The sequence below is a fragment of the Wasmannia auropunctata genome, unplaced genomic scaffold (genome assembly GCF_000956235.1).
Source record: "Wasmannia auropunctata unplaced genomic scaffold, wasmannia.A_1.0 LD335957.1, whole genome shotgun sequence".
In the NCBI taxonomy this organism is placed as follows: domain Eukaryota; kingdom Metazoa; phylum Arthropoda; class Insecta; order Hymenoptera; family Formicidae; genus Wasmannia; species Wasmannia auropunctata.
This window is the reverse complement of record NW_012026933.1, coordinates 326,907-345,908: the sequence shown is the minus strand read 5'-3', so window position 1 is coordinate 345,908 and position 19,002 is coordinate 326,907. Positions and strand designations below refer to the sequence as shown.

At 39.5% G+C, this 19,002-nt stretch overlaps 1 protein-coding gene across 1 annotated transcript in view; it reads right to left on the bottom strand.

The window, feature by feature from the left end:
• LOC105455057 (mucin-19) overlaps positions 1 to 13,595 on the bottom strand; it is a 190,701-nt gene extending 177,106 nt beyond the window's left edge. Inside the window, exon 1 of the mRNA XM_011698105.1 lies at positions 13,316 to 13,595. Within this exon, the coding sequence (XP_011696407.1) occupies positions 13,316 to 13,505 (190 nt within the window). The 5' untranslated portion in view covers positions 13,506 to 13,595. The remainder of the gene's footprint in view (positions 1 to 13,315) is intronic.
• Between the last annotated feature and the right edge of the window lie 5,407 nt (positions 13,596 to 19,002).

Here is a 19,002-nt window from a genome sequence, read left to right as displayed (position 1 = left end):
TCCAAACTCCGATTCTTCGCTTTGCCACAAAAACAATGAGTATTAGCCACTTGATTCATGTCAATGACCGACGCGTGTTCTCACGCTCGATCATCGGCGTCACATTTCGAGGCCTGAAGGCAGATAAAGATACTGAGAAAGATACTGGAGTTGTTCTCGCGTGAAATAGCGCAACGGAGCGTAATCGAGACAGGCATCGATCGTCTCAATTAATTCATATTGACGGGCTGGCGGGGGGTAGACTGCAGTAAAAGTTCCTGCAGTACCCGTTCATTTGACGTTGCAATGAAGTACTTAATGTACGCAAAAAGGATATGCAGAATGTATTTCCTGTCATTAAGAAATTATTAATAAAACATATCTTTTTAAATCTTCGATAACGTAAAATTCTACGCTTGGTAAGGTAAAACTTCAAGGAAGTTTATCGATGAAAAGATGTGAGATAGACTTAGAAAACTACGTACGTACGTATATGTATACACACGCGTATATTTACTTTTGTGTGCGTATCTATACCTCGAGAGGAAATGCAGAGACCGACTCGGAGAAGAAAACAAGACGGAGAAACGATCCAAGGGAGACCCTGAGAAGAGGCAGTTCGTGACGGCGCGCGTGGGTGGCTCGACGCATAATTACGTAAGGGTCTATTAAACGGGGAATCGTTAATGGCAATCTAATGGGGGGGGGTGGTAGTGGCGGCCTCGTGTCGTTGCACGCTGCACACGCAGTTGACCGTGATCGGCTCGGCCGACTACCTTGAGGACTTCTCATTTTAGAAACCGGAGTGCGGAGTTTTGCGAACGTTGATTTATATATTTCTCTCGCGCGCGTTAAATGGCACATCGATGTTATACCAAATCCGGTTCTACATGCGATATCGATAAGAATCAGGGCCACTTCGTGGCCGATCTCGTCTTTCAGCCTGTCACAGTGACAAATTGTCTCTGGACAATGTGATAACTTTTGCAGATTAAGTAGAATTTTTTAAGTTAAAGATGGATCGATGAATACCTCCCTCTTAGTTTAAAAATAATTTTGAACGTGTACACAAATATAATTACAAAATGAAATTTCAGAACAGATTTATTGAAGTATTGACATTTTAAATAAAGTTTTTAATAAAAAATCATATATATTCTTTCCTTAAGAAATAAATCCACATGATTCAATATTAATGCTTTCTATTAAAGCTATTTTCATCGTCCATCGAGCAGGCACGTGCATGCGTAAGATGCATATATGCGTATGCGATAAAAAGGTAGCACGTACAACGAAACGCACGTACGCGGTCGCGACGCGAACCGCGCGTTATCTGAAACGAGGGAGCGCATACAAGACCGTGAGAGTGCGGCGCGTAGCGATCGGTTTAGACGAGTCCGCGAGCTTTTTGCTCGTCTGACTTCGATCCGGTTGATGGATGGTCCGCGGCCGTAATAAAGTCGGCATGCGAATCGGCCGGCTCGCTCCGACTCTCCAGGTCTCTCGATCTCCTCCCTTAAATTCGTGCGCGCATACCTCGCTGACTCGCGAGCGACCTCCCCGGTCGCGAAGCGATGACTAATAAAAAGAAATTCGAGAGATTGTCACTTTTTTCATCTCGTCAAATTTCTCCCGCGTATATGCGCAAACACCTTTCACCGTGAAAAAAATTTTCGCCAAGAAAGCGAGTCTTTATCGCCGGCGGCGATATCTAAACACGAGGAAAATTATTTTAAAAAATATAAAAAGTGACTCTTATAATTGCCTTTTAATTTTATCTGTGAAATTGCGTTTTCCAAGGAAATAGCAACATTGAAAAATGTACGTATGATTATATCAGTTCACAGTGAAAGTGTAATAAAAAAAAAACGCTCGCGGCAATGAGAGTCGGACTCGATTTCAAGTTCGAGTTCGCGGTCGCAATCCGAGAAACGCGTCCGTGTCCGCGAACGATGAATTTTTCAATACTATACGGAAACCTGTTTAGGATCGCCGCGATGCGCATAATATCGACTTTCCGGGAAACTAACCGATAACCGATTCCAATTAAACGAACACACCCTGTTTACTTTCGCGCAGTAAAATTCAATTTTTTTTCGTCCAATATATGTATAACACATTTTCTATAAAATATCGTCGGATATTTTGTTGAAGTATACGAAAATGTTTCAATGAGAAAATATGACAAGTAAATGGATGAATAAAAATATTCTATCATTTAACATAACTGAAATTCTCATGAGGAAATTATTTATATTATGTGAGATAAACCGACATACAAAGAATAGGAAGAATTTAAGTTGCATAAATGCAAGGAAAGGAAATAATAAAGAAAATAATGTATCTATAAACATAAACTCATAAAAATTGTATTAAATCACTAACAATAAGATATAAATAATGAACGTTCCCCTAAACTATCGTCGACCTATTCAAAGTGTCTTATTTATCTCTATCTGGTTTATTGTATTTTTTAAATCACGTAGCTTTCTCTTCTCTTCTAAGTATTAATGTATAATAATCAACCTAAATTTGATGATGAATATTAGAAAGTAGACAATCGAGCCTTTATGTAATTTCAAGTACGATTTAGCGTCATCGTCGAATTAGCGTCATATATCTAGCGGACTGCACGATGGAAAGGAGAAAAAAAAAGCGTACATTGATAATCGCCCATCCCTCATTTATTTCGCCTGACAGTTTCATCAGTATTCCGTCACGCTGGACGCGGCAAGAGGAAAGATTATTTCCCGCTCGCCGACGCGCCGCGGGGAAACAGCAATCGCGAATCTTTCCTGGCGCATCCGCAGCGCGCTCCGAACTTTCCCTTTCGTACACCGGGACCACGAACGAGGGAATCAGGAAACTCCGCGACCTATCTGATACTGCAAAACCACGAAAAAGACTTTCACCGCGAAACAAAACGAGACGCACGGGATTCCTAATAATCTCTCCTTCAGTCGGAGTAATCATCGGTATCATCTGTACAACGACTGTCCCGAGACCGGCGCGATTTAATGACGTGGAGAGGAATCTCGTCGAGGGGACTTTAATGCTTCGTATTACGAGAGAGAGTCTATCCATCTCCTGGAGAGGTGTTGAATGTTCGAAATACACGATTAGGAAATCTAATAACTCAAAAAGAAAAGGTAACTATTTTTAAATTGAATAATATTTATTATTATTTATGATTTTAGCTCATTGGAATTACACAAATTAATTCATACTAAATTAGCGTTACACAATTCAATTGTAATTGTAAGTTTTGTTATTCACATATTTGGCTGTTATTTAATAAACAGAGGTACTCTTTTTCAAAAATATTAAAAATTTCAATTCGGAGTTTGCAAAACTTCGGATGATAAAGTCGACCGAGATAATCACGACGCGAAATAACACGTTACAAGCCCGTCGAAGCCTAAACCTACCGCATTACAGGTACCATCGCGCGAATCCGCGGCGCGATCGGCCAAGATTTTACACGGTGGATCCCCCCACGGACCGAAGCTATTTCTCGCCGTTGTCCAACGGCGTAATGACGGATAATGACATAGGTCGTATAAAGCCGCGAAGCAAGAGAGAGAAAGAGAAAGAGAGAGAGAAGAAGAAGAAGATGCGGCTAACTCCTGTAATATAAAATGGCGAGAGCGCCGCGTCCGTTCACCCGCGAGCGAGAGCGCCGTCCACCTGCAACGTGCGTACATACGTGCGTCGAGATGCTTGTCACACATATGCGAAACACGTTGTACCGCATCTATATTGATCGTATTCATTTAATCCGAATGTGTTAAACCGAATTAAATTAAATCAAAACCATATTAAATAAGATTTAGAATTGAATTTCATATCTTGAAGACACGAAACGGTTCAATAGTCGCATTTTAATTAAGGATCACAGCTGAGATTAGAATCAAATGAGAATCATCGGTGATCATTCACGTGAAACCTAACGATATTGAAATGTAATTGTGTGTGGGAATCTCGCCAAATTACGTGTATGATGGAATGATAGTTATTAGATCTCTCATCGCATTAAATTTGTTTCGAATGAGATAAAGTTTAATTATTGGCGTATTGTAAAAATAAATGCAATTAGTAAACACTAGAGCGTTTCTCTTTCTATAAAATAAATGTTAAAATTCCTTCTTCGCGCACAACACTTGTTAACATCCTTGTTTCTCGTGTTACTGTAATATCGATGTATATCTCATCGTATATTTAACACCTCGTTTTATCGGATGGCAACCCAGAGACTTCATGCGTTACTCCGCGCTCTATATTCAAAATTCACAGGCATATTGAATTATATCTACATAGGTAAATTATAGGTGAATTATATCTACATAGGTAAATAAAATTATATTTAATATGCTCGGTGAAACATGCATGCAACACGCGGTGCGAAATGAATGCGCGGTTCGAATGCAAGAAAGAGCTATTGTTGCTTCTAAATATCACAATGAGATTCTCGTCATCTTTTTCGCTCTCTGTTGTTCCGATTTCTCCGATTAAACAAGTATAAAGTATCGAAGAGTATCTGATTCGAAATGGTCTCGACATGCGTGCCTCCGAGTTGCTAATTACGAGATACAGTGATTCGCGTGATAGTAATTGATTGAGATCGATCGCGTTTCGAAAAGTACATGATACGATAACACGATTCGTGCCACCAAGTGCGGTGTCGACGTTCGAATGTAACCACTTCGCTCCGGGTGTCGTCGCGGCGGAGAACGCCGCGGCCTTGCGTATCTGTTTACGCTACGCTTTACGCGCGCAGTACATCGAACGAAAACAAGGCCGCTCGTCAGTCGAACTTTCGTTATCACGAAATACATATTTTATACAATATGAAAGTACTATAGAATAATACACAATTGGCCGAATAATTAAGTACTTTATAAATTTTAATAAGCACGTTGTTACTGTTACATTATGCGCTTCGTTTTATGGACTTGTTTAAGGAGTTGCTTAACGATAAATTTCGTTCGATCGGTAGCGTTTTGAAATAGAAATGTTAAAACTTAATATGCTAATGTAATTAAGTACATTCGTGCGTGTATGTGTTTTATGGCAAATTTAATAGTACATCTTTCATGCAAATTATTTGACCCTTCGGCCTTCCTCTTATTAAAAATTTACATCTACTTGATTTAGAAGGAATTATTAAATCTAATATGTATTTAAAAAATAACACTTAATTTTATTCCAATCAAAAACTATTTAGATAAATTAATATTTATTATTGCACTTTCATAAAATATCATAAAAAGTATCATAATTTAATTTCGATTTTTCTATTTCTTGATTTCTTAAGATTACATAAAAAATTTCACTGTTCCCTTGGAACATTTAAAATGAAAGAATTAATAATAATAAATTAATTTCCATAAATATTTTAGGATCAAAATAAACATAAACTTTATTAATAAACGTCAAATTTGTTTATCACTAGCATATTAAGCTTGAGAAGATTAATTTCAAAAAATATTGATGCTTTTGTTAATAAATTGCATGTGTAAAAAATTATTCATATTATCAATCTAGATATAAAAATATTACAATATATTTAAAAGAAATATATTTTACAATTCCTAATTTGCATTAAAAGTCTGTCTCTTGAGTCTCTTGTCTCTCGTTTCACGTGAATGATTATTCCACTTCCCAGCTGAACATTTTTATTAAAATTATATATAAAGTTATTATTATATTTAAAGGCGCGTAATAACTTTTCTAATCATCATAACAATTTTTTGTGATCCTTAATATATATTAGCTTCAAAAAAAAAAAAATATATATATATATATATTTATATATACGGCGCGTAATAACTTTTCTAATCATCATAACAATTTTTTGCAACCCTTAATATAGACTATCTTCAAAATATGTATATATATATATAATATAGCGCGGACTACAAATATGTATAGTTAATTGCGTGCAGTTATTCATTGCCAGTTTAATCGTAAGAGATGCAAGCTGAGTCAATGCAAATGCTAAGATAATCTCCTTTAATATGGTTAATACGGATTTCATTATTGCGGCTTATAGATAGTTTCCACGAGTCTCGCGAGGGCTTATCGAAACGCTAGTGAGGACTGGCGAGGACCCCTGCCTTGGAGAGTCGATTTGACATAGCGAAGTTGAAGAGAGAGAGTGCGTGACTTCCATTTCTCTCCGTTCTGCGTAAGTACCTAGCATGCTGCGAAAGGGTTACGTTCACTTATGCACGGCCGACTGCTAGTCGATAATCATCCCGCTACTCCACGCATTCTTTTTTAATTAGCGCGTACGGCCGTCCCTATTACGCTCGTCATGTAAAAGCCTCTCTTACGACTCTAATGGAGGAGAGATAATTGAAGAGTTATATAAATAGCGCTCTGTGGCGATTATTCTTCTCTAATACTACCTTTCCCAGCTTTTTTTCTCTTTACGCGCGTGAATTATCCTCGTGTATTTGATGATTCGTTAAAACACATTGCAATAAACACGTATAAAAAATAGAAAATAATATATAATACATTTAAAATATATATCGTTTTTTTACAATATATTGTTAAAAATAATACACTCGCTTCATCTTTAATTTTATTAATGTAAAATAAACGAGTACACAGAAAAATCATTGAGTATTTTAAAAATCAGTTAAATGTACGTTTCTTCATCTGCCTTTCTTAAAAACCTGTTCCATGTACCCATAAATCATCGATCTGCTTGTAAAAGGTTAAAATTCATCCTGGAATTTATAAATTCGATCAATCAAATCAAAAGTTAATAAAAAAATTCGATAAATAAATCAGTTAATAACTCTATGATTTATTTTAAGTTGCAGAAAAATTTTATAGTGTGTCAACAAAAACGAAGCACATCGCAAGACTTCGTTTCAAAGTATTAAACGGTTTGCCAGGGATACATTTTGTTCTCGAAAAAGAGACAGAAGTATATCTCTCCTTTGAGAATGCGAGTGAATTATAACGTATCCAATTTTATCCGAGAGTTCGACGTCTCGACGAACACGTGACTCGCGCGCTTTTTTCTAGCCCCGCGAAAAATACCTTTATTACGGCCTTTAACGCCGACGCGGGAATGCGTTTACTGCCGTCAGTTATGTGCCATTGTGCCGGCAATGGAATAGTTTCAACGGCGTGCGAAATAACGAACATTATTCGCGAGCCCGGGTCGAAATAACTGCGCGCCCAAAGAAAACACGTTGTGTCGGGGCCGCGCCGTCGCGTACAACGGAAGAGTTGCGAGATGGATAATTATTACGGCGAGATGACGAATTATTACGGCATGTTGATAACTGGCACGCACCGCTCTGTTATCCGCGTGATTTCTCTCTCTCTCTCTCTCTCTCTCTCTCTCTTTCTCTCTCTCCGCGCTACTAATGCCCCGTGGCGTCGAAATTTCTGGCGAATTATGCGAGAGAATGCGACTTCTTGTTCGCGTAATCGAAACAATCCCGCGATACTTATCGAAGAGTTGATTACATTTCAAGCGATTCAAGCTTACATATAAAAAAATGATATGATACGCACGTTTCGTACTAATTTCGTTCTAATTATAAGAATACAAAAGTTTCCTCTTTAGCTTGTAATAGCCCATTAAAAAGATAAAAGAAAAAGAAAAACGAAATTGTCTTTCACAAAAATTATAATTCTCTTTATCGTCAATCTTGCAACCGCGATGTGATTTACGATATGAATGGTAATGTCACTTCCGTGGATTTCTCTCTCGCAACAATCTACGTCTCATCTAATTATCTTCAAACTGTTTTTGCGCTAAATGGTGAAAGTTAAGTGTAATAAAATTCATGTTAAGAAGTTTTACCGTGTGCAAAATTTGTGTGACTCTGCGTTATGATACTTTTAAATAAAACTATATCCTGCTGCACTTTATAGGTAAATTAGAACAGTGCTCTTAAAAACAAACGCGATCGTAAAAGTAGCAAAGAACTGTTATTGATATAAACAACTCTTATTTGCCGCTTGCATAATCGAACGGCATAATCTTTCCGGTTGCCACGTGTTTCTCTCGTTGATATTTGATTTGTTCTTCGACATTAGTAATATCTAATAATAAGTAAAACGCATTACTTTAGGCATAAATCATCGATATTACATTAAACTATATTCGTCAAATTTTAACACGTACATACAAACAGACAAAATAAATGAATCTTATTTGCAACTATGACAATAAAAATAATATACATTGATTATATTCTGTTAGCTTCAAATTGAAAGCAATGTAAATTGCGTTTAGCAAAATTTTTCACACGTCGAGCCAATTTAGTCTTATTTATTGAATCTTATTTACATGCTCTATATTCATATATCATATATATTGAAATTCTCTCTCATTACATTAATATTGATAACTAATATTAACAATTTACCAGTTACTGAACGACAACGCATGTTTCGAATGAATTACGAAGAAAGGAGGCAAAAAGAAAGCATGCGGTTCTTCTAACGGCTCGCTGTTCGTTCGCTCTCGAGGAAGGCTCTCACCGCTCTCGCACATGGCAGTAAAGAGATTTTAACTATTCATTGTTCCGGTAATAATAGGAGCGAAATGGCCGCGCGCAGTCTAAAGAGGCGCGAGCCTCACGGTGGAGCTCACGGGTAAAGGATCCTAAGCGAGTTAATATCTCTAATTATGACCGGTTATAAAATTACACCCTTCGCGCACCCGGGTAGGAGTGACCGAACGCGTTCCGGGCAGATCGTAAATTTTCTCTAAAAACGAAGAGGGGACCATAGCCGCCGCCGCTGCCGCCGCCGTTGATGCCGCCACTGCCAGAATTTCAAGTGCGCTTTGCATCCCGAACAGATTATCAGCTTTTAAATCTTCAGGGTGGTTTGCTTGGCGTAAATCAATTCGTGAATCTTCGTCTCAATTTCTGCTCGAAATTGCACGTCCTTGAAGATCATTAAGAAGTAATAAACATCACGTAATCGCGAAAGAGTTAATATAGTTTAAGAAAAAAAGTGAGCGTTATCTCGGCGCTCAATGTAACTTGACATTATCAAATCGCTTAATGTAGATCAAAAGATTTATTATTACGAGCAGAATTTTCAACAATTAATGAAATTTAGAAAATTGACTTTTCTTTCAACATTTAACATTTAATAAAATCTAAAAAAAATAATTTTTTCTTAAATTAAATTTAACACAAAGTTTTAAGTTATATTCCAATTACCTTCTAATATATTAAATGTATAAAATCTCTTCATTCAATCGTATAAATCTATTTTCTTCGCTCAATAGATTGAAATAAATTGAAATTATAAATAAATTGCTTACAGTAATATCTTTTCCAATGTAACGTGACATTTTCGATAGTGGATTATTGCGAAAACGCAAAGGATAAAATAAAAATATCGTACCTCAGTATTTGATTTCGCAGTCGTGATTAGGACGGATCGAACAAGCCGCAAAGCCGTTTAATCTTAATTAAATCTCTCACAGCTATCTAATGTTGCATGTACGCCGAGTATCCTGAATCTTCCTAGAAAATTGCATCCTATTGCAGTCTATTATTCGCGGTAACCCTGCTGAGCCACGCGAGCGAGAGTGCCGCGGCGGTAGTAGTAGCAGCCCTAGATAAGACCCCGCGTCGACTGTATCTCATAATATAAATCCTGTTATCGAAAGCCGTGAAAGGAAACCACGCGTTGCACTTGCAGCTTGGAAACGTAACGTGTTTCGTCCGAGATAAATTGAATTCCCGCCTTTACGCGATTATCGCTCTTGACTCCTCATTCGCATTCTTAATTAATATCTACCTTCGTCAGTTTTCTAATAAAGCTATTTTTTGAAAATATCTCGAACTACAATACGCTTACTTTTGATGTACAAGAAAGATGTATATACGTTTAACTGTTTTTTATTAACTGTGAAAATAAAATAAAATATGAAATAATATTCATATATTTTTCAATTCTAAGTTATTTTAAAATGACACGAATTTTAAGTCCGAATTAATTTCAAAATCAAATTTTTCTGCAAAAATTTCAACCTTTTATTTAACTACAGCCTTGTATCGAGGATTCAGGGTGGCGCAAAAGGATGGGCAATTACAAAGCGCGGTCATTAAATTTCGCGGATGTCTTATGGACCGGTCCGGGGCTGCGCCAAATTGGAATTGCGTGATTCATTAGGGATTACCTTACGAGCTGTAAATAACATTAGGGAATCGTAAATTCGCGGTCGTTAAATAAACGCTCGCGGCACGTCCGCGATCGGGCGACAAACGGTTGTCCGTAGGCTATACGTTCGCACGAGGTCCCTCTCCCCCCCCCTTTTAACAGCAGCCTCGACACGTACGTACCATTCTCATCAGGGTAGGAGGAGAATCCTACACGGACCGACGCCAGAAACGTTTTCCTGGTGCGCATCCCGCCCGTCGGTGCATGCATATGCATTCGCCGCACGACACATTGTCGCACGTCAAAGAGGAATCCGTTCGCGGAGAGTTATTCGCTTTCGGCCTAAGAATACCTGATTTCTCTTATTTCATCCATTTCAATTCTCGAAAAGATAATTCAGGTGTAGTAAAGAAAGTTTAATTTCAATTTATAAATGAATTAATAAATGAAATCTCACACACTTTCAAAAACGAACTCAAAGCTGGATGTAAAATCTCGGATGAAAAGAATGATTTTATTGAAGTATCTCAAAATTTAGTCAGATACAGATCTGAAAATAATTTTATTACCATCAAAATAATTATGTAGGAACCTGAAGCATGATTGAGTAATGTTGCATAAAATTTTGACATCCTTAGCAACCAAATTGAGCATCCTACATAATTATTTTGATAGTAATAAAATTATTTTCAGATCCGTATTTGGCTAAATTTTTAGATATTTCAACAAAAACTTTCTATGCAGAGATTAATTTCATTTTAAAAAATCATCTCCGAATTTTCATCATAATATCTGTTGCTAAACTGCCTATTATGTATATACATATTTGGGGGAATCCTATATATAAAAGTACAAGCTGAAAAAGTAATCAACACTTTGCTCAATAAAATTTAATTAAATCATTATTAATATGGCGTGTAATGAGTTCAATAAGCCGTGAAGAAGCTCGTCTCTTTCTCGGTTGCTTTCTCTCTAATAATCACCGAATATCACGTTCGAAAAACTATAACATTAACTTTGACTCGCGAGGTCCGCGACACGACAGTTTTCGATATTTTTCTAACGCCTCGACATGTCGAACCGCGACAAACACAATCGCTGACGACGATCTAAGGCGAGACGCAATTGTTGCGGAAAAACAAGGCTCGGCCAGCGACCCTCAATATGTATGCTGACCACGTCAACATTCATTCGCTTGCACTCGTCGCGTTTGAATTCCCAATAGAAAGTGCGTTCGTTCGCGCGACTAATTTGCACTCACAAAGGAGATCTCGCGAGGATTCATCGGTCGACACATGCGTGCACGCGGCGGCGGCGGCGGCGGCGCGACGTAGCTTCCGCCTTTCTAAGTGCATGCAAATTAATCGATTTGATCGAGACGACGGATGCGGCGGCCCCGGCAAAATAAGCGCCGTGCATTTCTAATGCCCCATGGGAAACCGACCCCGTCTATTATTGGAGGTATTTAATTGCCGTACACGTCGAAGACGCTTCTACGAATAGAAGTGGTAGAAGTAGCATTTGGAAAGCTGACAAGAGCTTCGAGCTGTAGAATTAATAGTCCGACGATCCGAGTGAGAAATCAATTAATTGGTATTTAATTCAGATATATAGTAAAAGTCAAATGCATAAATGTTTCTCCAACAAATCTACGGAGAAGAATAGTGAGAATATAAAAATAAAATGTTAACCGCACATAACTGTACACGGAGAGAATTTTATTTTAAAATTTATTCTGAAAATTATGTTAATCATAGGACAACATAGTATTTCGACGAATTTTATATGATTTTCACTATTTTTTTAAATATGTACTACAACAAATTTATTGTAATGCACAGTAAAATTTATTGTAGATGTACAGTAAAATTTGTCGAAATACTATGTTGTCCCACGATTAAGAAATTTTCAGGGTAAATTTTAAAAGGAAATTCTCTCCGTGTAGAAACATTATTAAATTGTGTTATAACGAATAAAATAATAACGATAAATATAATCATAATTATAATCATAATTCCCTGATATTTGATTTAAAAAAAACGAGTAACCGTTAAATTTTTCGACGTAAACAAGTTATAGTACTTCAACAGGATCGTTCTTCCGGAAATATACGAATTCAGAGAATCAAATTTTCGAATCTACGGGAGTTTGCGCAGCAAATTCTGCGGGACGTATTGCCGCGGAGCGAATAGAGGATGCGCGAGCGTACTTTCACAGAAGCAACCGAGTGCAAAGGTCGTTCTTCATCGGCAGAGCTGCGACGAGCAACAAAGTTCAGGCATTCACCGTCATTGCAATGATCTCCGGAGAGTGTGCACCTCCATGCGAGAACGAAGGGAAGGGGAGCTTGATAGATAAGGATGCAATGACGGTGAAATGTCTTGTGGATGCTCCTTTCACCCTTCTGTATTATTATATTTTTATATAGACGCAATCTTTTTCTATCGTTAGGTACTGTGAAGAAGATATAATCGGCCGTGAGAAACCGATTACTATTATTTTACTAAATGCGAGAATGATTGGAGAGAAAACACATTACGATTTTTCTATGCCAGGTACAATAGTATTATTATTATTATCGACTTATGCTTAATTATTCTTCCTGTGTATTTAATTGCTTTTAAATTTAATTTTTTTATTTTGCTTTCTTGTTGCCTCTCTCATAATTACTATCATAATTATTTTTCTGCGCAAATATAATAGTATTATTATTGCTATCGACCTCAATTAATTATTCTTCTTGTAATTTAATGATTTTTAAATTTCAATTTTTAAGTTGCTTTCTTGTTGCTTCTCTTGTAATTAATATCAAAATTAATGTACAATTTTATATTATTATTTCATATATCAATGTTTCAAATAAAATTGAGAGTTTCAACTGTTAGACATTAATGAATTCGACGTAATTTATACTATATACTATGTATATATATATTTTTTTTTATTTTTGACGCTCGCAAAAAAAACTAAAACCTACAGAATTAAAAAAAAAATGTAAAAGTTATTCTCGCGCTTTCGTATACGTTATACTTTCCTCATGTTTCAGTCCCACTTTACTGTTACAATGAAATTAGAATGTGTGATACTTTCTCATAGAAACAATCATCATGTGCCGATTTAATAATCTCGATGGTAATTTCGCCGAGAGCGGAATTGAAGCGAAATACTTATTGACTCTCACCTGTATCCGGACGCGGCCGCTCCTCCCTGGATGCCGGAAGGGGCTCCACGCTGCCGTACTCCAAGGTCGCGACGTCCCCGGCGAGCGCCAGCGCTATCAGCACCGCGGAAATCGGCAGCAACGACGTCAGCAACACCGTCCGCACCGATGTCCGGCCGATGACGAGTGTCATTTTTCGGCGAACGCGCATTCGGAGCACACATACACACACGTTCTACCCCGCACTCGGATGATCGTCGTCCGCGGTCACCGCGCGTCTCGCGCGCGCGCGCGGTCACATCTTCTTCACCCCCGCGAATCTGCGGGATCGCGCGCACGGCCGGGGGTTTCACTCGCGCGCACGCGGTTCCCTCACCCGAGGGACTCGCGGCTGGACGGACGGGCGACGGAACAACGACGCGGACGATGATTTCGGAACGACTTCGCGCAACACGTTGTCGACGTTGTGCCGCGACGGTGCTCCATGTGAACTTAACCGCGCGCGCACGCCGCGTTAAATCGCGGGGAGTGTCACGTGACCTGGTCCACTGTTATTACCTTGACGAGGACGCGGATGACACACGTGGAGAACGGTGGGAAGGCGGGAAGGAAGAGTTGCACACGGCTGCTGCTGCTGTCCGTCAGCCGGTAGCGCGTGCTACCTGTTTTGAAAGAAGTGTGCGCCCGCCACACCAGCCCATGCCGCACTGCTACACCGCGGTCAGGTGTTTCGAGCGCACCGCCGCCGTCACGCGAGCGAGCCGCGACATCTCCCGAACGTTCACCGAAGCGATTGCGCGCGCGCGTGAAAACCGCGGTGTCTATCGTCACGTGAGCCGCGCACCCACGTCGTCCCGCTACGATCGTCTACCACTCCCCCCGCCGGCGTCACGTGGTCCGGCGACCCGCGGCCAATTTCATTCATGGGACACGCGCTTTTCACCTCGCTTCGCGCGGCGCGGATCTCGCGCCCGCCCGCCCGCTCGCGCATGCGTAAACGCGCGCGCGTTCCCCGCTGCACGATTATTTTATTGTCGCTTCTTTTGCATCCACTTTTGCCGATATAGACTTAACTCTCATCTCGATTTAACTTACTCCTTGTCCTATTGTGACACTTAGAAGTGGAAATATATATGATTTAGATTCCTAATATGAACATTTCCGATTCGACCTTCTGACATCTCTTTTATTAATTTCCTTATTTGAGGTGCACGCGAATTTTTAGACCCGAGAATATAATATCTAACACTAAGATTTCCAAATCTCGCATAGATATATCAACCAAATATATAAGATCCAGAAACGTAAAATTAAGAACGGAAAATTAAGAGAGGCGTCCAAACCATTATCGAAAATGGCGAGAGATTCCACCTTCCCTCGGAATGCGTCGCATCGATTCGCGACGGCGGCGGCGGCGAACGGGATTTCGCGCGAGATGTGCAGCAACCTTGGATGCTCGCCTCCCTCGCAGGGAGAGGACATGCCTGCCGGGATTCAATTAAGGCCGGTTGGGGAGAAAAAAGCCGTTGGTGCAGGAAGCGCGATGAAGTTTCGAGTGCGCGGAGCAGCGGACCGTGCCGCGACTGTCGCGAGGCGAGCCCCGTTACGCGTACGCGATAAGTGCATTGGCGTAGTGGCGCGGCGCATCAATCGAGCGAAAATCGAAGCGCGGCGCCCTTCGGCGCGCGTTACTTTAATGCCTCTAATTCCGCTCCCCTCCGCTACCGGCCCCGAATTATTTCCGCATAATCGACATTTTTGACGACCCCTCGAATCGTTCGTGGAAAGATTAAAAGAAACGCGATGATTTCGAGCGAAAGCGCGCGTTTGGACCTCTCGAGAGACTCGAATCTATATCGTCTCCTGTCTATCGCGATACCCGCGGATTTTGTTACCTGCTTGGAAAAATTTTCGACACGCGCCGTAAACGCGGCGAACAGACCGGTTAATCTGCAGCGTTTGCCTTATCGGCCTCCCTTTCTTCCTCTTTCCCTCTCCGTCCCGCCCGACTCTACCCTCTTCGTCGTCGGCGGCGGCGGCGGCGAGCGGACAGGTGGTTTGCGGTTTTCCATCCCGAGGATGAAAGACGCAGCGCGCGGTCGATGCACCTGGATCGCGCGACTCGATCGCGAATGGCGCCGCGGCGGCGTCGAGTGGCGTCGGCGTGACGTTCGCCTCGAGTCGCAACTCGCACTTCCGGCGTGAATAGGCGCGCGGGTGTCTTAAAATTATTCCACCTTGACGATTTCTATACTCGCATATTGCGCCGTCGGCATATTTTTCATGATTTCTGCGAGATTTATGGAAATCTTGATAGAGATAATGAATAAATTCTATAATGAATGCTTGTTGTGCATTATTCGTTTCTTTTTGCGATATCTAAAGAGATAAAGAAAGTGTATTTAGTATTTACTATTTTTCTTCAGATTAATCTAGAAGGCTAACTTAATTCTCTCTTTTTCTCGTAAATCTCACAAAATGGTTACGAACATAATTAAGCAATCTATTTTATTGGTAATTATTACAATTGATATCTTAATAACAATAACTCGTAAATTAACCTATAATTAATAAGGAATGTGCGATTTTCCATGCTAATTAGAAAAATATTTTATCAAATGGATTTAATCGATAACAACTCGAATCATAAATTAGCTTCTAATCGATGCAAAATGCAATTCTCCATGCTGATTAAAAGAAATATTTTATTGGATAAGATTCAATCGATAAGAGCTCATAAATCAGCCTCTATTAGATCTGTAATCATAAGAAATGATTGGAAAATCTCGGCTTTCAACAAGAATAGGAGTATAAATAAGATATATATATATATATATATGATTATAAATTTAACGGAATTATTAAATTTCTAAATTTACAGACACGGATGTCGTCCGTGATCAAATTGACAATTTTCGGAATCTGCACCTCTGTGAATCTTATAGCACACTCGATCACTACTAAAAAAAAATTCGACTATATACCATAATTAAAATGCTCATTTATTAAGAGCTCATAAATTAGCCTCTATTAGATCTGTAATCATGAGAAATGGTTGGAAATCTCGGTTTTCAACAAAAATAGGAATATAAATAATATATATAAGATTATAAATTTAGCGGAATTATTAAATTTCTAAATTTACAGACACGGATGTCGTTCGTGATCAAATTGACAATTTTCAGTATCTGTACCTCTGTGAATATTATAGCACACATCACTCGACATCACTACTAAAAAAAAAATTCGACTATATACCATAATTAAAATGCTCATTTATTGCTTGCTAATTTATATGCTCTAATCGCGAACTTTTTTTTAGTGATGGGGATGCTAGGTTCATCACAGAGATATCGGGATCACCACGTGGGTATGCAACGCAGAAATGAATATAAACATTCCGAGTGCTGGAAGTTCGAATGGAAGCATCGCCTTCCGTCGAGAGCGAATAAATGGAAAGACATTAGCTGCGCTCACATTACTGGTTACCGCGCGCTCTCGTCGGGAGAGCGAAATTTATTGCATCAAATTGATTACAAAATATGCCATAAGTCTCGCTCGATTTACGATCGGCGTTGGCGGTGCATACCCTTTGCAATGTTACACAGGGTGTTCCAACTTCACTGCCTCCCTCTCTCCCTCTCTCTCTCTCTCTCTCTCTCTCTCTCTTTCTTTCTTTCTCTCACTCTGTCTCTCAAACAGAACAAAAAATCATGATGATATCAAAATGGCATCAGAATGATTTCAAAATGATTATTAATACTTATTATTAAGTTATTTTTCCATGAGTCACGATTCATTTTAATGTCACTTTGACGTTATCGTGTCCTATTGTTCTGCTTGGGTACGCTCCAATTTTTACTTTCCACCACGATTACATCAAGCAACACACGAGATAACAGGAATATCGCATTCCAGCCAATTTCAAATGTCAAATTGTTGCTCCAACAGAGAGGCGCGCGGGAAATATTTAAGCGAAACGAAAAAACGTCACCGAGAAATTTTTATCGCGGTCGCCGAGGAGCTCCTCTCCGCGAGAGGAATAAATTAATCTCGCATTCATCCAGGAAGGGAAGATGCCCCGGGAATGCCTCGGGACCGCTGCGTAAGACGCGCGTAATATACGAGAGCGCGTATACGTGCGGCTAAGTATTCATACACATACGCGATGCATCATGCGGTCACGCGGAATTTAACGCAACGTACGTTTATTCACGTGCAGGCGAGCCGAACCCCGGTGGCGGCGCGACGGCGCGGCAGTTTGTCAATGCGCGTACCTACGCCCGCCGAGAGGGACTTAATTAAAAATCGAGTTCGCCGCGGAATACCGCACCGGAGAGGTGGAATAAATTTCAGACGCACGGGCCATTAATTAGAACGCTATCGCGCTACCAGCACGACGCTGCGCTTTCGTGTTCGCGTTTGCGATCGGAAGGAGTCCTTTGATGGAAAATATATTCATTACGCCTCACGTGCGGTCGGCGACGATATTTAAAATATTACAAACGTGACAGTAATTTTGCAATAATAACTTAAAACGACAACAAAGATCGGAGAACACGTATTGGTTTCATTTTATGCATAATCTTTATTTTAATTCACAGAGAAGTTCCAGCGAATTTTATTCACACACTTGCGGTATACGTTAGAAAATTATATTTTCTAATTTTAGTATTTTTAGAATCTCTCGACATTATATTCTTAATTTCATTTTTGAAAGGAAATATTACGATCACGATGCCGAGAGAAAATTAATTTAGTTCATTTAAAGAGATAATAACTTTGAGATTAATTCCGGTTTAATTATTGTGCACGCAAAAATAACTTGATTAAAATAAAAATTACATAAAAATCTCATTACAACGTAGACAATAATAAGCACCGTGAAACAGATTTACAAGAATGTGCTTGAATCACTTGCGTGTTTTCCCACATTTTTTTAAAAGTCGCTTTAAGCATTAGCAAATTACAGTAGATATTGGCAAAATCAAAAAACAGGAAATTTCATAGAATAAAATATCCGTTAAAATTATCAATTTATCATATATCGAATATTAGTTAAAATATTCGATATATGATAAATTGATATCAATCTTCTAACAACTATAACAATGTAGTCGATACAGAAATACGTAAAAGAAAGACGTCTATTGAATTGTTATATTGATGAAGTAATATATCCGTTCGAAGCTAAACGAAGGAAAATTTTTAGAATTCGGTGAGCGGCTGAAAAGATCCCGGCTGCTCGAACACTCCTATACGGCTGGAAGAAATGCATACGCAATGTGCGTTTCATATATCGTGCGATCGAGATCAGGCAGCGAAAAAAAGGCCGTTTCACCCGGGATGCCGTAACGTAAGAGCGCGTTCGGGGCACGTTTTACAGCGGGCGTCCTCCCGAGTATTCTCCGCACGCGGTATCTCGCCGTTGCGATCTGGCGCACATTGTGCGTGCCTAGAAAAGTTCTCTTAAGCGTGCGCGGCATTGTTTCGCTCGCACCGGCGATTTTACACACGCCGGCGAAAAGCTATGATTTACGCAACGGCGCGCTTATAGGCGTGCCTTTAGCACGGTCAGGTTTTTAAGGGCCCCGCCGAGAAACAGGACTTTCTTTCCATTCTCTTGAATTGTCGGTACACACGTGGACCGTGTGAAAATTTCTTCCGCGGCACTTTACGTCAGTATCTCAGAGGAGTTCAAATTCGCG